This window comes from Hylaeus volcanicus, chromosome 4, assembly GCF_026283585.1.
Source record: "Hylaeus volcanicus isolate JK05 chromosome 4, UHH_iyHylVolc1.0_haploid, whole genome shotgun sequence".
Lineage (NCBI taxonomy): Eukaryota > Metazoa > Arthropoda > Insecta > Hymenoptera > Colletidae > Hylaeus > Hylaeus volcanicus.
In genome coordinates this window covers 22,961,069-22,979,080 of record NC_071979.1, presented here as the reverse complement: position 1 = coordinate 22,979,080, position 18,012 = coordinate 22,961,069, and the positions used below count along the sequence as shown (strand labels likewise).

The 18,012-nt window shown below is 42.2% G+C and overlaps 1 protein-coding gene across 1 annotated transcript in view; it reads left to right on the top strand.

Moving 5' to 3' along the window:
- The window catches only part of LOC128875191 (cadherin-89D), a 45,959-nt gene that overhangs the window by 9,851 nt on the left and 18,096 nt on the right, over positions 1 to 18,012 (top strand). The window contains exons 3-9 of the mRNA XM_054120578.1: positions 8,498 to 8,628; positions 9,170 to 9,328; positions 11,781 to 11,889; positions 12,165 to 12,367; positions 13,143 to 13,271; positions 16,733 to 17,101; positions 17,399 to 17,993. Coding sequence (XP_053976553.1) covers positions 8,498 to 8,628; positions 9,170 to 9,328; positions 11,781 to 11,889; positions 12,165 to 12,367; positions 13,143 to 13,271; positions 16,733 to 17,101; positions 17,399 to 17,993 — 1,695 coding nt within the window. The remainder of the gene's footprint in view (positions 1 to 8,497; positions 8,629 to 9,169; positions 9,329 to 11,780; positions 11,890 to 12,164; positions 12,368 to 13,142; positions 13,272 to 16,732; positions 17,102 to 17,398; positions 17,994 to 18,012) is intronic.

The following is an 18,012-nucleotide window of genomic DNA, read 5'->3' as shown; positions in this document are numbered from 1 at the left end:
CGCGCCGGGTCTTGTCAATTTTAAAATAGGAATGAACGATTTTTAAATAATAGGCAAATATCGGAACGGTTAGAAATTGTAAACTGTTCGTTAAAAAAAATTCCAGAAAGATTCGATTGGAAAAGGTACACGATTTTTCCGAACGCTCAATAAGCGAGTTTATTTAATATTCGTTAATTGTGATCGATTAACCTCGCATACATCAACCGTGAAATCTCCGAGAAATTTATTATTAAATATCGAATTCATCGCGAAAGCATTTTGCAGTAATTTGTGTTTCGTTCCCGTTGTCTGCTTTTATTATCCTCCGCGTTTCAGTGTTTATTTTCCCCGTTGCATACACGAATATCGTTATTTATTGCACCGAAGGATTAATCTCTTCATAGATGGTATCAGTTAATAGTTCCAATTCCGTGTTCGCTAACGTTTTCGTTTAAAGCCCAGCGAAACGTGTATTTGTTTTATTCATAATTTCATCGTCAGTTGGAAGTGATCCCGTTGACAGCTCTTCAAAAGTAAAAGTTCCTTGCTTCCTTAATGTTCGTTTCTTCCTGCTCTTCACCTCGCTGAATTTAATTGTTTCCACGCCATAAACACATACAGTCCGCTGCAAAAGTCTGCATGCTTCTACCATCAAATTCTCAAGGATCTTTGATAGCGAGCGCGAGGTGTATTTAGCCCCGCCGCTCGGGAATTTCGAGGATCCTTTTTCATCCCCGAATTAACGAGGACATTCCTGCTGGAAGACAAGAAAGGCTGGAATCCAGCCGACAATGCACTGTCGCATAAACCGAGCTAGTTAAACGCTCGTGCACTGCTGTGCATGATATTGAGACAAGTCCGCACTGAATTCGAGACGAATTGTTCTTCGGAACTTTCTCTGATGGTTATTGCGATTTTTGTTGCATACTTCTACGTTATTTGTGGAGGACAAAGGATCGATGTTTGTTTGTAATACGCATCACAATATAATTAGAGTGTCGTCCAATCGTGTAGCTTTAGCGGAGGCTGAAGATCCTCTAGTCGTTGAAAGGGTACTATCGCTTCTACTGTATCCTACTTCTGGTGAAAGACAATTATCGAATCAACTTTCTCAAAAAATAAAGCGAACCAACTTCCAAGAATAAACGAACAATGCACGCCAAACGTGACATTATTCCTACCGAACGTTCAACACGTTGATTGCCACGTCACCCACATATGGGTGACAGGACTCTTCATTAAGAAATCAAACAAATTAATTCGGAAGATGAGATGTTAAAGAGAATGGCGAGATTACAAAAATAAGTACTAGTTTCAATTCAACAAAAATGAGTTCCAGTCATATGTAACAAAGTGTTAAGCCCGTATAAATTTTCACGAGTAATTTGCCAGTCAACGTGCGAACAAGCAAGTGGCACGTCGAAACCTCTAAAGTATTGAAGGATACCCCTGAACGCCCGTTAAAGGAGACGTAACAGCGAAAAATGAAAGGGATAACATATTCTCTCCCTCGTTATTAGAATCTATTTTAAAATTAATAATCGGCGCTGTTTCGTTTCCGTCGCGTGTAGCAATTCGGACAAAGGACGCGATGACAGTCGCGTATCGTCCCGAAGCAGGTGAGAGATAATTACCATAATCGCGGCAGTTTGTTCGGCATAACCCGGCACGTAAACGACGCAGTGTGCCACGGAATTATGGCGAGAGATGTGTGGATACGTCTAGCGATACGCTCGTGTCCGCGACGTAGCTCCGTCGAACCGCTGGAAGTGCGGAAACGTGCAAAAAGCTGGCCGACCTTGTCCCACTTCCGTCGAAGCTTTGGAGAACGAGCTTACTTGTGTAAATGATACACAACACATGCACCAGCCGCGGCCTGTGGCGCGTAGTCGAACCGTTTCGTTATGTAATCGTTTCGCTGCGCACACACTGGGTGTTTCAGAATTGAGGCTATCGCGTGCGACAGCTTTTTTCGGTCGTGGGATCGGAGAGGAGTCGCTGTCGGCCAGGGATGAGGAATAACCCGTTATAGTAATTTATCGGGAACGTTTAGTCGATTGGATGGTTATTCGGAGAAACTTTTGCTTGTTCAACGGTTCGCAATTGAGATTCGTACGTTTTGTTTAAGAAATCGTCAAATGTTATTCGATGTATGTGGAGTGGTTGCTGAAACAGGGATTTAAAGAAACTGGTTCACCGTGATTGATTTTGTCTCACTAGGTCTGGCTGACATCGCGAGGAACAGAAAAATGATCCTTCATAAGAATACAGACTTCGCGAGTTCCCCAAAAATGGCGTTTTATCTTAAATTGCAGTCGTTAGGAGAGGAAGTCTGAGAAACAGGTTCGCAATGTTTGACTTCGTCTGTTTAAGTTAGCTCGAATGGTATTGCTAGTAAAAAAGAACATCAGTCCTCGAAGAAACTGCATGTCATATTGAGTGAAAATCCCTAACATAATCTCACTGGATCGGTTTTTCTAGCCAATGCAGACCTCGGAAGTTTTACAAACATTTTGTTTCCCAGTAACAGCATTTTATCTTAGGTTGTGGTTCTGAAAGATTCTAAGAGATTGGTTCACGATGATTGATTATCTCTTCCTGAGTAGAGTCCGATAATGTTGCAGGGAGAATGGAAGATCAACTCTGCCAGGAATACCAAGTCGTATTAAGACAGACTCCTATCCTGATATCAAAACTTTTTGGCAAAACTTTGTTCTAAAAAAAAAATGGTGCCTCATCATCGAAATTAATTTTCTATCGATCTTACCTAACGAGGTGATCCATGGTTTAGTCGGTGTTCGTAAGGCCTCAAATGAAATGCAACCAATACTACTCGACACGGTTTGCAATTTATCGTACCACATTCCCTTTAATCCAGCTCTGATCTCTCTCCACCTCCTCCCTTCCCCGCGTTCTCCTTCTCAACAATATCAGTCACATTCTTCCCTTTCTTGTTGAATCTTCTTAAACAGTAGTTTCTACATCAGAATTCCGGAGTGGTTCAATTAACGACTGCGAGTACATCAAGTATTTTCCTTACCATATTCTGTAATATTCCTCGATAACAGCTATCTTTCTACATTCAGAATTATTCTGAATATCTTGCGCAAATACTCTGTACTTATGGATATTATGTTTTTCTTGAAGAGGGCCACGAAACGTTGAATAGAATGTCCTCTTAATTAAAGTTATGTTTCATCCTGCTTTCATGACCTACTTTCCATTATTGACATTAATTTCGAGACAGCGGAAGATACCGCGTTTGATTCTTATTCAGGGTCCTCGCGTTGTTCGTTCAGCTACTTTAAATGCACCTGAGTGAAATTTCCGTGAACGCTCGAGAGATAGTACATAGTTGAATAATTAGAAGATTACTAGACGCGATAATTGAATATCAACTTGAATTTATGTTAATTTTGAACAAAACGATATTCGTCTGAAGAAAGAGACCGTCCCCCTTCCCTCAGGAAATTACACTTTCAACCCATTCGATGCCAACTACGAGATGTCCCGTAGTTCAAATTGATCGCAATTATTCAAGGGATAGGTTTGTAGCCCTTTGAGTCACAAATTATTCGCGCAAAAGAAGATCGTGAATTTTCTTTTTATAAAACAACAAATTTAATATCACTCTTTAGTATCTTAATGATAACCTATATTACACATCTGTATTAAATCTTGGAGCACAAGGCAGAATGCTTTGAATTTGCCTGGCAGTGAATGGGTGAATTGATTAACGCGTACAAAAATAATTAAGAATCCAAGATAAAACGAATCGAATAAACCTTGATTTTCTGCTTGAAAAGAAAATAATACGAAGAAAATACGCGGTTCACCCTGTATACGCTGTGCCCCGTACATCCATTGTCGCAACCGACATATAACTTGTCGCGTTGAAGATCCGTCTGCGACGTTTCTTTCGGCCGTCTCTGGAAAGTAATTCTCTTCGAATCGACTCGAGGCAGAATCAGACAGAGGGGAATGGAGGAAGACGGCAGTCGCGGGAACAAGGCTGCCAGGAGAAAAAGTGAAACAGAAGGGGTGAAGGGAAAAGAGGCAACGGGGGGAAGGACGAGATTTGCGAGAGGATTTCTTTTAAAACAGCCGCAGCTCCTCCACCGACTATTCGCGATCCTCGAAGGCGCGTTTCCGAGCGGTTTGACAGTTCCTACGAGGGCGGAACTTCCGGCGGATTATGCGCCGTCGGGAGCTTTATCCGCGTGATCGATGAAAAGAATCGAGCGCCGATTGCTTCCACTAACAAACGTAATTCAGACATTTCGAACACAGTGGAACGCTACCTGAGGTAGCTTATTAAACAGTGAATTTCATACCTACAGTTGACACGTTGACAGTCAAGCTAAGATTCGTGATAATGTCTATAAAGTTAAAATTTTGTCTCGAGTCTATTAAAGATTAGATAATTTAACGTCTGTCGTAATATTTACTTTTTCAACGTTGTCCAATTCACGACTCCTGTCCAAATTTATTTTCATTATCGTCTCACCTTTGAAATTAATTTTTTTAGTTCCCTAATGGAAAGTCCTGTCGCCCATTTCTGGGTGACGTGGCGACCACGTGTTAATTTGGGACTCAATTTTGTCGAGGTCGATATTTTAATTAAGATAAAAGCAACATCGATGAATTATTTATTATCGATTTTGTAGGAATTTAATGACGATTTTTTGTATGTTATGAAAGAAGTCGCTTATTTAAATAATAATTCTTCATGTGGAGAAGTGTTCGTTTCCTACCGAGGCTCCCTCACCTAAACCCACGTTCGTCATGCGAATCTATAAAAGGCAATCTCTAATGTCAACCTAAGCCCAAAGATCTTACTCAATCTGTCGAACTACACGTTGCCCCATGTTCATGTAACGTACCACTTACAGCCCAATCTGAAAACAAACTAGAGTTCTGCTTTCTCATGCATGTCCAGTATCAGCTAATTTCTGCCTTTCGATAAAAGTTCTCCGCGTTAAGAGCCCGCGTCGAAAAAGGTTCGCGATTGGCCGCCCCGTAACACGCACGACGATAAATAATCGTAGCGTGAAATCTGGTCCAGAATCGCTTCGGTTCGGTAATCGAATTCGGTGTCTGGACGAAAATTTTTTCATCGGTACCCGCTTACGTGTTCCGCGCGAAAAGCGTAATAACGCCGCATTGCGTTGCGGTCAATGCATGTGCATGTGTCTAAAGGCACCATTGGGCCAAGGAGTTATGCGCTATGACGTACGATCGATAGCTGCAACAGGAAAAACCAGACGCGAAAAGAATGCAGAACCGATCGCCACACGGCTACGATGCGTGTCCGACTGTTTAGCTTCGGTTTCCAATCGGCAGGCGATCTGGTGAAAGTATGGAGTACGTGTTTTCTGGAAACACCTGTAGACGTTTGAAAACACGCCGCTCCTGCTGGTCTAATGGTAGCACCGGGTTTAGCGAACCTTCGCTGTCAGCCAGCTAATGATAATGATTAACCGTGGCCCACTCGTGGGGGAGATAATGACAGTGATTTTCGTTTCGGAAGCAATACTGATCGATATTCTTTCAGCGGAATGGCGCGTTTGTTAAAATGTCTGGAGAAGTGGAGGCGGTGGTAACACTTCAAGGGAGGGCGTGGCAAATGAGCAGGTATTGCTGGCTTTCGATAACCGCGTACCCCATTCCAATAGCAACAGAATTTGGGAATTTAAAAATTAATATACAATACTGCAATTTGAATTGTGCAATTCTGCGTCGAAAGTGACTCGAAACCGAGTTAGGTAGCCATTTCTATCTTAAATCAACCGAACTGTATCTCTCCCTTCAATCCAGCATAAAATTTCTCTAATACATAATATACCTAATAATCAATTACTGTCCCCAAACCTAAGTCAATGATTAATTCTCTGACTTCAACCTCCCCGTAAAATTGTCACCTGAAACCGTGGTGAGCAGCGTCGTTCGTCCCAGAATTCAAGCAAATTCGATACCAGGCTCCCTCGGCGTGACCTTAAATTATAAAGCGATCCGGCAACGTCCCAAGACGCCGGGATACGAGGGCGTAATGAAGCAAACAGAGAAGCGACGACGTGTTTCACCGCAGAAATATGTTCCGCGGGGCGAAAACCAACCGCTCGTGCCGTGGTTTCATTCGCGTCGACGTGCAAAGCGCTGGGCTCACATTTCAAGTGGATCCGTTGAATCCAGTTCGCGGGCAGCCCGGCTAATTAGCCCGCGCCGGCTGGACGAGAGCGTAAAACATTGTTTCCGACTGCGAAAGGGAAAAGATCGAGGGACGATACGGGGAACGCGTACGGGTTACCTGGAGGATGTTCGTGTCTCGCCGCTCGGCGAGATGCTATCTCAATTTATTCAGGGCCCCGTCGATCCGATCTAGGGAGCCTGCAACGCGTCGTGGAATTGCTCACGGTTGCATCAGACCGATTCGATGATCGCTGGTCGAGGAGATTGCTACCCTCACTGCCGGTTTGATCTCTGCGATTCGCGATGGGGGAACAGTTAAGGGATTGTCGTATCGGGAAGAACGATACTTCCTGCTTGGAAGCGATGATTTTTGCAGTGGGTTACTTTGATGGAATCGATGTTGGCATCAGAGATGGAGGAAGGCGTCTAACTTGCTTCGGATGAGAATTTTTGCGTGGGGGTTAAGTGATAGGGTGTTGGCACCAGAGATGGAAATCGACACCTTTCAAGTGAGAATTTTTCGAGAAGGTCTATGATACAGGATCCATTGGCTTCATATTTTCTGGATGATTCTAAATATAACGTTTCCTGGGTGAATCCATCTTTGTTCAGTACGTCATATTTCTGAGACAACCCTGCACAAGAAATATTCTTTGCTTGACCCTCAGGGCTACCTTCCTTAGGTGACCATTGCATCGCCCATCTCTGCTTTCAAGTGAGAATTTTTTGTAGAAGGTCGACGATACAGGATCCATTGGCCTCATATTCTCTGGATGATTCTAAATATAATTTTTCCTGAGTGAATCCATCTTTCTTGCGATCATCATGTTATCTTCCTGAGACAACCGTGCGTATAATATTCTTTGCTTGAGCCTCTGTGCCACCTTCCTTAGGTGACCATTGCGTTCTTTATCCCAATCAAATCCCCTGCAGATCCATGTTGTTTCGATTCTCCAGAGCACGTGGCGACTGTTTCGATGCATGAATTATCACCTCCACGAGTGAAAGCGTCCGGTTCTGATATAATACACAGTTACCTCAAGTATCGAACCTTCCTCGTCGACGTTTGGCATTTCTAACGACCATTCTCCTCAGAAACGGATTAACAGTGTCCCAACTCGGAAACGGATGAACAGAAACGCGGTGTCCAACTGACCCGTATATTTTTTTGCTACGCTTGCGTTAGAAAGACGCCGACGGGCGATTTACATGTATCACGGGACAGTTTGCGACGACAAATTGCCCTAGGCCAGCGTTGGATGCGTCCCGCGGATAACTCCCGACCTTTTCGAACGCTTCCTGAACGGCCGAGAAAAAATGTTGATTACGTTGCCTCGCGTTACGGCACGTTGAACCGCTCCAATCCCGCAGAAATATTAGAAGGGGAGGGGAGAAGGAAAATCGCGTTATCGAATCGCAACGATATTTTTTACGCCGTGTCTGGGGAAAAATGTTGCCAACTCGTATCTCGCCCGTGCCACGACAGTTATCGACGTTCTGAATGAAATATGCGCGCGCCTGGCCGACGCGTGCTACTTAATTGCTGGGCGGCGATTAAGTCGACTGTGTCTGAAGCGAATTTCGTAACGCTGATAATGAAAGTGGAACTGCACCAGTTCGTTACTAGAACGAACCAGACACGAATTCGTTCCTCTGTTTATTTCATTATTTATTTTATTAGGGACAGGGAGGAAGATGCGATGGATAGAATACGTGGAAATTGGGTTAATAATTATCTGGAATTAATATAAATGTTGGAGCTTGTTGGTATACCTATGTTTGATCGCTGAAAATCTTTTCTCATTTGAAGACACTGAGAATGATGGAATATTTGTTTTCGGCAATAAATAATAACAGGTTCATGATACGCTCAATTACTTCGCTTTATCCTCGTTTACAATCTTAGGTTACAGCGCACGACTGAAAACGTGTTTTCGCCACGCTATGGAAGCCTGGCTCACGATAAAATTCGATAGCCAAATCAAACCTTGCAATAGGTAAATTCCTGTCGCTGGCCCTTTCACTTAAAAGTGAACTCCATATTTCTCTGAGTTTTTCCGTGGAACGTGTTCTTATTACACGGGCATGTGCGTACACGCTGTGCAGGTTTTCATGTCATAATTAACCTTTCCTGTATGAAAGTCTGGTTTGTTGGCAAGAAACGGTAACGGTCGAACGACGACAAGCGAGACAATCATTCTGTTAAAAATTGACAACGGGGAATTTGGGAAACTTAGCAAGTAATTGCATTTTAATGGACCGCATTGAATTTGGTTAAATATATTAAATAAACTAATCAATTTTCTGTTTGGATGGATGATTGCAGGATGTCAGTTTTACCCGGTTGGGGAGTACCTGAAGTTCGTGAGGGTACCGGAGAACCTAGCGAAGGGCACGGAAGTCCTGTCGTTGGAGGCTCATCCGAGGAACCACCTTTCGATTATGCCAGTGGATAAGGTAACTCATTTCTGTATTTTTTCAAGAATTAAAAAATGGTATTCGTCGCTCTATTAATTATTCTCAAATAAAATTATGAGCTGTCACCTAATTACTATTAAAGACAGAAGTCTAAAATTATTATTAATTCTATCATTCAAGAAAGAAAAAATAATAAACCTTCCACTTCTATAATACTTTAGTTCTATTTCTATATTACATCCTGTATAATAATTCTTGTCCACGGAAGGAGACTCGAACCCGGAGCCAAGTATTTTTATATTATTATAAAATTTCTCAAGAGTTTCTCCACGTCCATTCTCATAAATAATCGTCGCGTGATCGTGAACGCAAAACTTGTCTGCAAGCAGATGCGCGAAGCGTTAACTCGAACGCGTAAAGGAAGTTTCGTGTCACCAGCGAGACGATCGCGCCGAAGTGGTGTATTTACCGTTGAACGAGAATAAATAAACGACGAAACGAAACAATTATCCCCCGAGCGACGTGTTTACCGTTGAACGAGCGTACTGCCGTGACATAAACGCGTTTGCGAATGTTGCAGGACGAAGACGCGCGTTTCTTCGCGTACAAACAGACCAACAGGACTCACGTTTCCCTGGTGCTGGCCCAGTCTCTGGAGGATCTGGTGGACGCCGAGGCGCCTAGAAACCTCCTCAAGTTCCGCGTGGTATGCGATTACAACGATGGCGGCGATTCGCTGGTAAATAGTACAATTAATATTCATGTGAAATATATAGAAATATGTAGAGTGGATGAAGACGAAGAGGATAAAATTTAATTAAAATGTTTTCTATATTATAGAGGGTGGAGAAGAAATTTATTTAAATTTATTATGTAGAATTTATTTTCCTTAAAGATCTGTTTCAAACATTTTATGCATCGTATGAATTAAATACTAGAATAATACGAACACTTTCACTTTCACTTTATTGGCTTTTGATATGTTGTCGTTTCAACCAAAAATGTTCACAATTCATTTTATACAATGATACAAGTTTCGATAGATAACGAAATGAATGAAGCGATGAAAACCCAATATTTACGAAACAGTAACTAATGGAACAAGTAAATCCAAGTAAATTCTCTATCATAAATAACGGCGCAAAAGTGGAGCTGATAAAAATCGCATGATAAATTCGAAGTGTTCCGCGAGCAAAAGTTCCCGAACGCGTTTCCCACATTTCCCCTAGAAGTCTAGTTCTTTTTCCACGCACGTTGCGATAACTGGAGCGTGCGGATACCGGTCTCACAGAGCCAGCGAGCCCACGCCACCGGTTTCGCAGTCCTGTAACGCGCTAATCAGCGTTTATGCAACTATTTCGACGGAATGCCGTGGATCAACGAAACCGTTACGATAACGATTATGAGTTTTTCTTTTCCATTCGCCCGCGAGGCTTTTAATTAGCTTGGGTATACGCGCACGTTACGCGCGGCAACGTTCGGTGATTTCTAACCCGTCGCTGGAAAACGAAACCGCTTTCAACGAAATTGTCTACTCACTTGCATTTACTCGCACTCGAGAGCAATTCCAAGCGGCGGTGGTCGAAGGTTTCGATTCGCCTAGTCCGACGGGGCAGATGCGGTGGCACGTTCCCGGTGAAACAGTATCGTCTCGTGTCGCAAGTCCTTGCGGTATTTTGTTTCGGTAAATTGTATTTGCAAAGGATGTGTGCGCTGCGGAAAATGTTAATCGTCAGAGACAAGGTTTCTCCAACGAAACTTTTCGCAACGACAATGAAAAATTTTTAGCAAACGTTCAGGATTTAGAGAACAATCTTTATTTTATAAATACATTCTGAAATTATTTTGATAGAAAATTGAAAAGGTTTGGATCGTCTAGTTCGACAGGAATGGTTTCATAATATTCAACTAAAATTTTGTACATGTTATTTGTTAAAGCAATTCAGATAAATAAATGTAGACGAACTAGTGTGCCATTTTGAGATTTACTATCCATTTTAATTAACTTATATTAAACGAAAATTTTGTGTCTTGAAAGGGACGAATCAATTATACGACTAATTAAGGAATGACTTGATCCGTTCAATGGAATGGAGAAGTGAGGTTTCGTCGAAAAAGACGTACGCCATCTTCAAAGTACTCGGGAACAGTTGCTTTTGATGGTAGTAATAAGCAACTAAGAATCTGTAATGGAGCTCATCAGTTATTATGTACAGTTACACAAGCGTAGCGAATTTCTGCACGGTCCTCCTCTTTTGCGATTTCTTGTAATCTGTCAAGGTATACTGAACAGTTAGTCATTGTTCCCATACATATGAATTTCACGAGAATATTAAACTATTTATGGATGAATAAACGATACATCTGTTTGATATTTACATTTGGCATCGAATATTACATTTCCCTGTCCACAGGAAGATATTCATATTTGATCGCGAATATAATTATTCAGCTGTCCCTCGGAACCGGGTTTTCAGTCGGCGAACCGTTCTTTCGCGCAAGTATGCAATAAAACTGGCAGAATGTAGTCGGAGTACCGCTGTTACGCAGCCTAGATGTTTTTTTTCAGTTGCGACGATCAGATGGTATGCCTGCATGCGTTAATACAATCTCGGCAAATAAATCTCGAGTGATACTGTTAGGCGTCTCGTCGTGGATATTAAATATTGAAGAGAGAGGAAGGGAGAAAACAGAGGAAATATATGGATCAGTTAGGGCGGAAGGGAAAGGAAAAGAAGAATGTTAAAGTCCATGCAGGATATAGGGCTATGCAAACAGGATGTCTTGAACGGTAACCGTAAACCCATGGGTCTACTCGATAACAATTTTTTTTTATTGGTTATAGTCGTTCCTTTTTTGACTATATATTGTGTCAATGTTCTCTTATCGTAAAAGAATCCGTGGTCCTTTTTTATCAGATGTATTTAATAAGGCAATCGAAAGTGTTGTTGACCGTAATAAGAAGGAAACATTTAAATATACGAATACATAGTATATAGTAGTAGAGAAAGCAAGGTGAAAGGACGAGGTTTAGCGAATTGCTATTTCGTAACCTAATCCTAAATGTTGAAGGTATCATTGTTAAAAATGAAGATTTAATTTTTTCTGTTCCTTTATCGTTAAAAATAAATATCTGCTCGAAGTAAGAAAGGTATGCGAATCTTTAAATATATCTTCATTTATGATTGCAGGTGACATCGCACCTGTCAGTGACGGTCTACGTGGAGGACATAAACGATCATGCTCCGCAATTTGTCGACGCGCCTTATCACGTTTCCGTGGATGAGCTTACTCCAGTCGGTAAGATGCACTGCATACCAACTAGTCTTAACTTGCACTTCCTCACCGAGGTGTCTTTTATTTTCGAGAGACATTTTCGAGAATTAATTACAATTAACAATCATGTTTGTTAACGTTCAGAGAGACCTCCTGACGTTGAAATAACGATTCATCTTCAAGACATAATTACACAATTATTGTCCAATCTTCGATCGAATTACGAGACTCCTCGCGTAGCCTCTGAAATGTTTCGTGTCAAATCGGAGCTAAAGACCGAATTTTGTGCCCAATCGCAGGTGTCACGATATTCCGTGGGATCCACGCAGTGGACGGCGACAAGCCGAACACGCCAAACAGCGACGTCCACTACGCGATAGTGAAAGGCAACGAGCAGGGCAAATTTTCACTCGAATCCGGCCACAGAACCGCTCTCATACTCCGTAAACCAGTGGACTACGACAACGGCGATCGCGAGTTCACGCTGGTCATTGCGGCCACGGTGAGTACACGCCACGACATTATGCGGAGTTTCCACATGCAACAATTACGGGCAGAAGCTGCAATCTTAATGGAATTAAGCGTTCGACTGTATATTCTCGTTCAAATAGGCGCGCAGCTGACGGCGAATGTCTCCCGCGCGTCTACCTTGCGCAGACGCGCAGTGGCTCCTCCGAGACCTAAAAATTTCTTATACTACGTGTTTTAGATTCTGTAAAACTTATATTTCATTTAGAGTTAGATATAACCTCTACAATTGCCCTCGATGCTCAATATCTTGTTTGAATTCTATATTTATACCATAAAAGCTCATCATAGACACGAGTACTGTTTATATACTTCTAAGAAGTTTTTGGTTTTTTATTAATTGGAAAAAAATACACACGTCCTTTGGTAGGTTTTATTAGGAGGTAGAATATACACGTGCTTTCGTATGTTTGGTGCTGCATAGAAAGCACGTGTGTATTCTACCTCCTAATAAAACCTACCAAAGCACGTGTGTATTTTTTTTCCAATGAATAAAAAACCAACAATTATAAATTCTAATGGCACAACATTGCTACCAGCAATGAAATTAGTGGCGGCAGTTTAATTGACACGATACCATATCCAAGAAGACTGGCGCCAGTACACGTTGCATGTGGGAACCTCGCATAACGTTCCTATTCGGTGTAGAAGCCCGCCACGGTGAAAGTCCTCTGCTCGTCGATGTTATCGGCATAATTTCTGGTAACGAGCGCGTTACATTGTCGGCTCGTCTGCCCGTCGTGTTTCAGGATCGTGGAGTGCCTGCGAGGACCACCAACACAACCGTGAAGATCACGATACTGGACAACGACGATCTCGACCCGAAGTTCACGCGGGACGTGTACAAGGCGAAGATTCACGAGTTCTATCCGATGCCAGTAAGTACCGAGCTCGATGCTGCATGCTGTTTCGTCCTTGAGAAATTGAAAGCTTCTCCGTGATAACTCGTGTCTCTTCGCAACAGATATAGACTCGTCGAGGTGTCTTGCAGATGAGCACCTCTGAGGCCATATTCTCAGAAGCTAAAGTTAGGTGACATCTACAGCTTAAGCGGCACTTTAAGATGCTTCGAATAGTTTGAAGATCGATTCCTTTCATAAGTCATAGTTGAGCCATCTTGGGATAATACTACGCCATTTCATTAGCTAATATTAGAAAACCATTGATGTGTGGTTTCAAGTCTGATGCATTCCTGCGTTAAAAGAGAAGACAGTAAACTGAACGAAGAAATTATTCACGTAGTTGTATACCTCCTGATGCGATACCTTGTCTTTCAATAGGTTAAAGATGGAGACTACGAGTTACCGGTGTAAATGATTGATGGAGCTCTAGAGTTGCGGTGTCGTGCTATGTCTTTGAATGACTCATAAGCAGGCAGATGGAGATCATAAGCTAAAGGTTGAAGTCATTGATTTAGCTTCGTGTTCTTTTGTTAGTGCAAGGTTGTTAACGCGCGAGCTGTTGACGTATCGCCACGTCTTCGAGCCAGTTAAAGATGGGGACCGCAATGTGAACATCATTTGTAGGACTTCATAGTGTTTTATTAGGGGAAACAGGTGGTTCTCCCGCGCGGGTACCTGTGATCTACAGCTGAGATCTGTTGATCAAGTGTCGCATTTATCAATAGGATTCAGACAGAGAGATAACGGTTGGAATCGTTCATCTAGTTGTAGGACCGTAACGTAGTTTGTTTTTCAGTGACTTGTAAATAGAGACAGTTAGCAGCTTCATATTATATTATTGCATAATGGGAGATGAAGTGCAAAATGGGCATCGTTCACATGGTAGATTCCTCGAATCGATGATTGGATCTATCCATTACATTCTATTGGACATATTAAATGCTGGACATCTCAGCTATAGTCCTACATTCTTCTAAAAGCCAAAGGTGAAGACTCTAAATGTTGCCAACATCCTTGCACATGTTAAAGCTGAAATCCACAGGTGTTAGATTAATCTTAACCGCTCGTCTCTGTCATTTCTGGAAAAGATCACGCGCCGACGAATATAGGAACTGTTTAAGTTAATTATTTTGCGAGGAGTCCTGCAACGTTGAATCCGAAATTTACATAGAAACTACGAATAAAAGACTAAGTATCTTTAGCTAACAGAAGAAGCATAATCATCAAACTCGAATATATTACAATTTTTATCTATCGGAACTCGAGTTTGCAAGCGTTTAAATTATCATACAGGCAACGAAACGGCCGGGAGCAACGACCTCCGTGCAATCAGCGTTATGGCACATTGAAAATTCGAGGGGGCACTCGGAAAAATGTGTCAGCGGTAATCAGGCGTTCGTGGCGCGATGGCGCAATAGCGTGCCGGCGGTTTGTAATTTCGTACTAGAAAATACTACGGTGTGACTGTGTTAAAGCTAGCCGTAATTAAGCACCGATCGGAGATTACTCAATTACGCAATCGCGAAACGATCGCGCTTTGCCACTTATGGTAGATGTATCCGCCGGCAATGACCGCGTCAATGCGCGACGGTGGATGATCCTCGATGGAAGTCGCATATTACGGAACAAACGAACTTTCTACGCGGCCATCGAGGCGCATCGCTTCCTCGAATCGCGACGTTCGCGCGACATCGATTCCTCGTCATTTCTATGAAAATAAATTCGATCAACCCGATGTCGTTTAACTTATTGCCAGGTTTTACGAGGAGGACAAGGCTGTCGTGATAAAAATCACTTTATCTATTCGTTAAATCATCTGTGACCCTATGTATAATTTGTTTAGCAAGAGTGATATATTGATTTTTATTTCTATGAATTTTTAGTCTATTATATTCACTAAATTGTAACTCATTATATATATATATTATTTACTGAATTAATTGTACTTTTATACACAATTTTACTCGGAAAATTAACGTTTTCTATTCACGTAAAAATTTTTTTTTTAATTTAAGCTTCTTGAAATTGTCTAATAATGAGAATTATATGGCGTTACATAGCTTTGCACATGATACAATGTATCCTATGTACCGGAGGGTTAATACAAAGTACTTGTTCTTATTTGTACATTGTGTTTAAAATGTTTACAGCATTTTTTATATACATATATGTATATTGTACATGTATGTACATGTATGTAGATGTATATGTACATTGTGTTTAAAATGTTTACATTTTTTATATACATATATATTACACTCCTTTATAAATTTGTTATATGTATAGTTGGGTTGCATATAAATATTGAATACTTTTTTGATAAAATAAAATAAAACACCAACACCTTCCCGCTTCATAAAATATTAATTACAGTATCGAAGATGACTCTAAAAATGACCCGAAATGCCTTATTTGAATTTTCATTGCAGAAAGGCAATTACCTTAATCTCTAAATACAGAAAGAATGAAAAAAGTCGTGTCCTCCCTTCATTTACCATTCATTTGGTTTCATTTACCAGCCGCTGAATGAAGGTGCGATCGAAGGCCCCGCGAGCATCAAATTGAATTTCACAGTCAAGTGCGCGCGGTAACTTTTAAAGTCAATTTCCACGGAAACGAATCCTCGACGCGATAACAATTCGTTCGGAAACTTCGATACTGTACCCCCGTCCCATTAGTAACGCTGCGCGTCGCGACGAATGTCTGGTTCTGTTTGCGTTAACACGCGATCATTCGCGATCTAGGCTGTGCCACATCGCACTTACGGGGAATGTCAAAGGTTAATACTTTCTTCCGCGCTGGAACCTTGAGGTATAAATTTCGTTCCGATGGAAAACATGATCGCGCAACTCCATTCGCCCGAGATATTTATCGCGGCGTGTTCGACTTTCGAGCGATTCCACGGAGAGATTTATTTATCGCCAATTCATTTCAGGTTGGACTCGGGATGGTGGTCAGAATGTACTGCGATGCGCTTGGAAAGCGCGTTCTGACGCGTACGATGTTCGTTTCCCGTCGATTTATAGTGGTTCGACAACATTGGATTTATTAATGAAACTCGTGGGTTAGGAATTTAACCGAAGAGGGGATGCGTTAAGTGTTACGAGCTATTTTCTCAGGAACTCCCTTCCTTTACATTCGGTAAAATCGTTTCTGGTCTATTTTGGTCTGCGGTCGTTCGGGGTGGGCGTTCCCCAATATTTTTGTGGTTTTGGACAGTTATGTCCTTTTCGTTCATGAATGAATGGTAGCGATTTGTTAACCGAGAGTGGAAAAAGTAATCGCAATTGTTTTGAAACCATTGGTCAACGATCAGCAGTGGTGTATCGAGATCTATCGAGCCCCTGTAGCTAATTATTCTGAAAGAATCTTTCTAGAAAACATAAATGAATCTTCAAAAAATTAAATTAGTTAGTTGGAATATTTCTGTCTTGCAGGACTACCCCATCTTCACGCAGATCAATTTTACTACACCGATCCAAGCGACGGATTGCGACCGAGACATAAACGTGCCAGTCCGTTATGACATAATCTCTGGCAACGAGCGAGGCTTCTTCCAGCTGGATCCCAAGAATGGCAGCCTGTTTCTGAAGCGGGCCATCGACTTGGACGCAGAGAAGAATTTGCCATCGAACACCTTCACCTTGCAAATTCACGCGTCCCAGGTGGACAACCCTCTGAAGACAGCGGTTGCCAGAGTCGAGCTTGAAGTGCTGGACCTGAACGATAATCTGCCAGAGTTCGAAGTAGACCTGTATAATATCAGCATCGTGGAGAATCTGCCGAATGGGTTCAGCGTATTGCAGGTCAGTATTTGAGAAAAATCATAAATTGATACTCAATATGTAATCACAGGAGAATCACAAATTAGTTACAGGATGCGATCTCAATATGTCACCAATTAATTCACACAATGATCACAAGGAATACAGCAAATAATTACCTCGTAATCACAAACCTATCAACAATTGGATCTTTTAACTAATAAACTAATTTGTAACAAGATGCGATCTCGAAATATCGCCAATTAATTCACGGAATGATCACAAAGCACACACAAAATAATCTCCTCGTAATCACAAACCAATCGACCTCTATTCCAGGTGATTGCTCGCGATAGGGATCAAGGCGAGAATGGTCAGTTCGACTACGAGCTCTTAGATCCTTCCGGAGCCTTCTCTGTGGATCCGAAATCGGGATGGCTGACCGTGAAGGATCAGTCGGTTCTGGACCGAGAGAAACGGGACCATTTGCGAATGAAGGTCCTCGCAATAGAGAGGAGGGCCAGCGTGGTCCATTGGGATGGCTCGAGAAAAACGAACGGCTCCTCCGTGGACGTTGAAGTGACGTTGCTCGACGCCAACGATAACAATCCCATCTTCGTGCCAGGGAACCTTTACGAATTGGTCGCGAAAAGTGACTATAAGGTGGGCACTGTGCTCGGACAGGTGCACGCAGTCGACGAGGATCTCGGTCCCAATGGTATGGTTAAGTATAGACTCCAGAAACCAGGGAACTCGACTGCTCGCACACCACCTTTCCACGTAGACGACATCACTGGCATGATCACCGTCTCTGAAAGCCCCATTCTAGAAGGAAGACACGCTATTTTTGTGGAGGCCGCGGATCAACCTGCCAATCCTAGCGAGAGGAGATTCTCCCTAGCTGTCGTGACTGTTGACGTATTCAGGTCCAATGGTGAGCTTTCTTTAAGATT